The sequence below is a fragment of the Salmo trutta genome, chromosome 8, assembly GCF_901001165.1.
Source record: "Salmo trutta chromosome 8, fSalTru1.1, whole genome shotgun sequence".
Classification (NCBI taxonomy): domain Eukaryota; kingdom Metazoa; phylum Chordata; class Actinopteri; order Salmoniformes; family Salmonidae; genus Salmo; species Salmo trutta.
Window position 1 is genome coordinate 40,346,094 of NC_042964.1, and position 7,219 is coordinate 40,353,312.

Sequence of the window (7,219 nt, forward strand, 5' to 3'; positions counted from 1 at the left end):
GATGTTTGTTTGTTGTTTATTTTTTGTCCCTGTCAATGCACTATAAAATAACACACACGCACACACACACACTAATTATAACTATAGTTGAGCCACTTCAAGGGGTATTGTATAATTGCTTGTTCTGTGTCACTGTGGGCAAACTCAGTGACTATGTTAGTTTTTGATCAAATGTATTAGTGCATATTAATCTGTATAGTGACTCAGCTGCAAATCAGCAAAGGGCCAAAGCTTATGTAGCAGGTGTGGATATCTGGAGTTACAGTAACCACACTGCACTGCCCCCTGTTGCTCAGTTTTCTGTAATACAGAACAACAGCTACTATTTGTCTACAAACCCGAGAGGTGGATTTCCTGTTCTACATGGCAAATAAATAGAGGTCTTCTGCAAGCCCTAAAGAATTGAATGCACTCAGATTGTGCTCTGTGCTCCAATATTTCCCTACATTGGCCGGTGTGGGGGAAATAGATTTGATAAGCAACTGTCCCTTTGCCATTTTTATTCCTTGTGAAATACACCATGGTTACTCAGCAAACATTCCCAACCTTAATTATCGCTCTGTTATAAAAAATTATAAATGTTAACACTTTCTATGAAGTACATACATATACCGTTTTTTTCTTTGAACTGAAGGATTGACTAAATTAGATGTATTATTATAATTTTCTGACATGGTGTGATGTCGGTCTTTACTACTTCCTAGTGGCCATGTGTGGAACAGTTTTTCCTGTTGTGGATTTATTTATTTAACCTTTATTTAACTAGGCAGGATAAGTCAGGGTATAATTATAAGTGACTCATATTCACAGGTCCATGTCCATGGATTCATTGGCTAAAACCTCAAATGGAAAAAGTATAAATTAAGTTATTAATTCTGTATTATTTCATTTGACATATCTAAAATTATATCTAAAACAATCTCAGAGATATACATCATATTTTTTTCTAAATAGTACCTGTGGTTAAATTTTCTCTATGCGTATTGAACCACAAGCCAAAGGTTATCTACACTGTTAACAATGACTGTCCCAAATTAACATGTATTCATACTCCGTTAATAGGAACCAGTGGCATCTGCAGTTACTTTGATATAGGGAGAAAAAAAATACATTCTTGCAGAACAAAAATTAAACAAAATAACAAAAACAAAAGAAACTCAACATCCACATCCATAACTCTGACCATAACATGATCTCACTGATAAAGTTTTACAATGCTGTGGCCTCACAAACGTTATTCCACTGATCTAATCTGTGTCAGTGCCTTTGGTACTTCTTGATTTTCATTGAGTGGCAGTAAATAAAGAAGTTGAATAGGTGTCGACCGTGTTGCGGTTGCACTGCCCTTCCCTCGTTGGTGTTGATATAAACACACCTTTTCAATAGAGCCTGCAGAGAAGGGGAAGGAAAATGCTTCTTTGTTTGGTGAGATAAAGCAGCCCGCACGGCTGCTTTATGGTTAAATGTAAACACCTTGGCACAGACATGCACTCATACACACCCCCGCACGCACAGACCACTCTCAGGTAACTATTTCAACCTCAATCTTCCTGCTATGGGTTAATTGTTATAACTATAGCTGTGATGTTGTAATCAAAACATGTACTTGATAACAATCTATACAAATACATTTAGTAAATAGAGGGAGTCAAGAGAGCCTGTATTATTGGTTGCATGGTTGTTGTTTTTGATTTATAGTTTACTTTTGACAGAAGTTTGACCATGTTAATGTGTACAATTGAAAGAAAGCTAGAGGGGGAGAACGTTTAGGTACTGTGGTTTCTAGCATTCAAGCAATACGAGTCACCTAGAGGAAACCCCACACAAGCACACGCACATCTATACACACGCACACACATGCACCCATCACACACACAGTATGCAGTAAGTTCAAATGTATTTTCAATTCCAAAACTGTCTAGTTATATAAATGTATGGTCTAGTTCAGTGAGTGTAGACAGTGGTTTTACAGCATATGCCATTATGTATCCTAGGGATACGGGTAGATATCATCTGTGCATCTTTATTGCACTGTGTCCATAATCTTTTAATCTACCCATCCAGGAAAGATATCCGCTCTATTCACACTCAGCGAACCTGAAAGGGGAACTTCAGGAGTCAGTCCGTTGATATTTAAAACGTATGTCGGCAGCATCTAATAAATGAACTTCTCAAAAATCCCTTGTTTATTTGGAGAGGGAGGAGTTGGGATTTGCGGACAAGACAAATACTTATACTTGAACTATTAATCATTAACGATAGCTTTCATGACTCAGGTCAGAAGTCTGACCCATAATGCATAGATCAGTTCCACAGTTCCAGTCAAGCAACACATATCTATTTATTACAATTAGTGATATCTGTCCAACATATGGAAGCAAGCAACAGTGACTAGACGGTGTGGCCCACATTGATTTACTGAAATATTTAATAATTACGTTAATCATCTCAAAAAGGTTCAATTTATGTAATCGACTCACAGCAAGTTATAGTTACGGTACTTATGTATTGTCTTTTTTTTATCATCACCTAGTTTGTTTAATGCTTTGAAGTATTGAGTGTGAAAATGAAATCAACAAATGCTGTTAAAAATATAGAAACTGTGATGTGTACATTAGCAATCCCTAGTGGTTCAGAGGGTGCAATCACGTTACACAAGGTTTTAACAGGTGCAGATGATTCAATCATTAGAATTAGGGAAGTATGGTTTTTAATCATATACTTTTCAGTCTCCTGCTGAAATCAACACTCATCATGAACGCCTTATTGTGTTTGTCTTAGGCATACAGTAATATCCATTACAAGTCAGGATAAATCAGCAATATTGTATCAATTCTAAAACCAACAGATTGCTAATCTACTGAAATACAGGTCAACTATTTACCAGACATGATGCAACACTTTTCACTACTTTTGATAGATCAGGAGCCATCCCCAGTGTGTCCATAATAAATTACTATGAAAAAAAGGCCAAATGGGCTAAAGGCTACATGGAGCTTATACTCAGGCTTTAGAATGGAAAACGAATAGGGTTTTTATCCCTTGATGTCAACGACTGCAGTTTGGTTACAGATACAGTGCCTATAGAAAATCTACACCCCCTTGGATTTTCTTCACATTTTAATATATTACAAAGTGGGACAAAAAATAATTGAATTGTACTTTTTTTGTCAACGATCTACACAACACAACATTTTTTTTTAAAGATGAATGAAAAATAAAAACATTAATATACCTTGATTAGATAAGTATTCACCCCCCTGAGTCAATACATGTTAGAAACACCTCTGGCAGTGATTACAGCTGTGACTCTTTCTGGGTAAGTCCCATAAGAGCTTTGCACATCTGGATTGTGCAATATTCACCCATTATTCTTTTCAAAATTCTTCAAGCTCTGTCAAGGTATTGGGGATCATGTCTAGACAGCAATTTTAAAGTCTTGTCATTGGTTTTCAAGCAGATTTAAGTCAAAACATTCACTGTCTTCTTGGTAAGCAACTCCAGTGTAGATTTGACTTTGTGTTGTAGGTTATTGTTCAGCTGAAAGGTGAATTCCTCTCCCAGTGTCTGGTGGAAAGCAGATGAAGCAGGTTTTCCTCTAGGATTTTGCCTGTGCTTAGCTCCATCCTGTTTATTTTCATCCTGAAAAACATCCCAATCTTTGCCGATGTCAAGCATACCCATACCATGATGCAGCCACCACCATGCTTGAAAATAAGGAGGCAGTTACTCAGTGATGTGTTGTATTTCCACCAAACATAAGGCTTTGCATTTAGGCCAAAAGTGTATTCCTTTGCTGTGCTTTTTTTGCAGTATTACTTTAGTGCCTTGTTGAATACAGGATGCATATTCTGTATATTTGTATTCTTCTTTTCACTCTGTTGTTTAGGTAATTATTGTGGAGTCACTACAATGTTGTTCATCCTGTTTTCTCCCATCACAGCCATTGAACTCTGTAGCTGTTTTAAAAATCATCAATGGCCTCGTGGTGACATTCCTAAGCAGTTTCCTTCCTGTCCTGCAGCTCAGTTCAGAAGGACGACTGCATCTTTGATGTGTCTGGGTGATTTAATACATCATCCACAACATAATTATTAACTTGACCGTGCTTAAAGATATATTCAATGTCTGATTTGTTATTGTTACCCAAAAATCAACCCCTATTATTTCCCATCGAGTGAGCCCATGTAACTTATTATGTGATTTGTTAAGCCAAATTTGACATCTGAATTAACTTAGGCTTGCCTAAACAAAGGCGGTGAAAACTTATGTGACGACTATATTTTAGTTATTACAGTTTTATTCATTTGTAAAAATGTGTCGAATTTTCTTTTCACTTTGACATTGTGGAGTATTTTGCCTAGATCAATGACAAAAAAATGACAATTAAATCTATTTCAACCTCACTTTGTAACGCATCAAAATGTGAAAAAAAAGCTTAAGGGGGTGTAGACATTCTATAGGCTCTGTACGTGTTAGCCATGTCATACACTTAAAACACTGACGATATAATGGAAATTACATAGACCTTTCCCTCAGCAGTTCAAGGGTCTCAGATTTCAATTTACAGTAAAGTCTATATTTACTGAAGAGCATTTATGGTAAGACAATATGCATGTTTATAAATATCTACCCAAAAATGCTAATTAGAATGCTATTGAAGGATATTCCTGGATAAATGAAGTCATAAGAGAGGTTATTGTTATTCATGTGTTCTGATCTAGTCACAGTGTGAAAGAGTGATTGTGGGAGGTGTATCTGATCTGCTCTTCCAAAAAGAGAAGTATTGCCAACCACGAATTGACGTTGACACATTTAAATTGACCAATCTCTTTATCTGACACTTCGTTTTAGCCGAAAGGTGAATATTGGGGGCTTACACCACTATATATACACCTGCACAAGTACATCCATCTCACACAGACAGTGGTCAGACACTGCTTGCCTTGTCTGAAGTTCACACTCAAACATACAAAATGGTGAGTCATGACGGATTGAAGATCAATTTAGTTTTATTTTAAATACATTTCATGTTGTTTTAGAATAAGGCATTTATTCCTATTCATTCTGTAGCTTAACTTTTCTCCTAATTACGACATTGTAGTTGATTGCACGTAATTGATGTTTTCCTAGATCTCCCTGGATAATGACATCAACCAGCACTTCCAGGATGCAATTGACGTGATTCAACGGCACTCTGACGATCCGTATTGTGATACAGGTAAACTTACACTTCAACACTCATGCCAGAAAACCAGATTTAAATCTGAACGCTAACAATCACCATCATTATATTTATACATTATATATTACGCACAGACATTATTGTTTATACTTTCTTTGTATTGAGCATGTCTGAAAAATTATTCAATACATTTTAGTTGGTTGGTTCTGGCAGTGAAGACTGTATTGAATGACTATATTTTTCTCCCTCTACTTAGACTATAAGTACTTTGAGCCTCCAACGCGATCGAGCATAATGTGCTGCTACCCCATCACCCACCCTTCTGATGTGCCAGGTCCATATGACTGGAATGAGCAGACAGTGAGTGTACAGAACAAGTGGTTGTATTTTACCAATTTAGTACTATTGACTGACTTCTCTAAGTTTGCACAACTGTGATGTATGGTTACAGTACATGTATGTGTCATGTCCCATGTGGATGTGACTGACCTGACCAGTTTATCTCTCCTCGTCCTGCCAGTCATGGCCTCACGTTGTTCCTTACGACTCACTGGGTCCATCTGTAACTGTGGAGTACCCCCAGTTCTACTCCATCGCACCGCCACCGAGGAACGGCAAAGGTGAGCAGTGTTTGGCCACCAGTGATGACAATGTCTGTAAGAGATGTGAGAGAGTACAATTACACACGCTAGAATTGAACATGTTTCTAATACTTTGGTATTCTATTACTTCAGATTTTTGATTGCCAAGTATCAAATTGACATCATTACAACTCAATCTCTGCCTGTTTATGATTTTATTATAACTAAAGTCAACCTTTTAATTTCATCAGGTCGCAAGAAGCTGCGTCTTTATGAGTACCTGCATGAGGCTCTGGGCGATCCCAACATGGCTGACTCCATCCAGTGGACGGACCGTGGCAGCAGCACCTTCCACTTCATCTCCAAGAACAAAGAGAAGTTGGCCGAGTGCTGGGGCAAGCGCAAGGGCAACCGCAAGACCATGACCTATCAGAAGATGGCACGGGCCCTGCGCAACTACAGCCGAACGGGCGAGATCGTAAAGGTGCGCCGCAAACTCACCTACCAGTTCAACCCGTCGATCATCCAGAGGCTTGGGGGCATCAGTCACGTCATTCCCCCCGCCGGGCACCCCGAGGCTGGCCACCCTGGGCGGGAGGTGCTCCTCCACCAGCAGCATGCCCCAGCTGAACAGGCTTACTATGGCTCTGCTGCTGCACCTGACTGGCACAGCTGGTATGGACATTACTCCCTCCAGGGAGACTGTGATCTTGCCACAAGCTTCACTTCATCCACAGTCACCAAGGTATGAACTCAGGTAATGTCACTGTGGAAAATAACAGAGGTTAAAAGCAGCTTTAGCTAGCTGTCAATTCATACTGCTACCCCTGCATACCTTTGCGGGGGCCTACAACTGGGGCTTGTTATGCAGCCATTGTGTTATGGGTGTCAGGAAACGTAACAGTCATGGTAAAGAAAATTTAAAAATGTTTACTCTCCGTTAGTCAGCACCTTATGCCGTTAACAAGAAAATGTAATGACCATTGATCAGGTATTGTGGACCATTGAATATGTAAATAATGAAAATATATTCACTTTTTTTACCTATGAGAACTGTGAACCAGCTATAAGCATTCGGTGTGGGTACTGTACATGTAAAGGGAAAGAATTACAATGACGGTTTCAAATAGGAACATGTATTACTGCATGCCATTTTGTAAATAATGAATTGAAATCCTTTGTATCTCACACACATTGATGTATTTTAATAAATCACTTTTGTATAATTTGTATTTGTACTGTGTTTTATTTTAGGCAATGAATTATTCAACACTGCATCAACACTGCATCAACACTGACTTCATAACTGACTTTATAACCGTGCCATTCTTGCTTACCTAACAATGGTTAAAATGTCATGAGTTCCAACAAGTGTCCCATCCTTGTTGTGTCCTAGGCAAAAAAAGAGGCAAAAGAAAGAGAAAACCATGAACTTTGTTGAATGAGCCAAATA

At 38.4% G+C, this 7,219-nt stretch overlaps 1 protein-coding gene across 1 annotated transcript; it reads left to right on the forward strand.

Annotated features, from left to right (window-relative positions):
• Window positions 1-4,429: 4,429 nt before the first annotated feature.
• LOC115198935 (transcription factor Spi-C) lies at window positions 4,430-6,995 on the forward strand. The gene is made up of 5 exons (XM_029761367.1): window positions 4,430-4,979; window positions 5,134-5,221; window positions 5,442-5,545; window positions 5,706-5,805; window positions 6,018-6,995. The coding sequence occupies exons 1-5, from the start codon at window positions 4,977-4,979 to the stop codon at window positions 6,515-6,517; spliced, it is 795 nt and encodes a 264-aa protein (XP_029617227.1). The 5' UTR covers window positions 4,430-4,976; the 3' UTR covers window positions 6,518-6,995.
• Window positions 6,996-7,219: the final 224 nt, after the last annotated feature.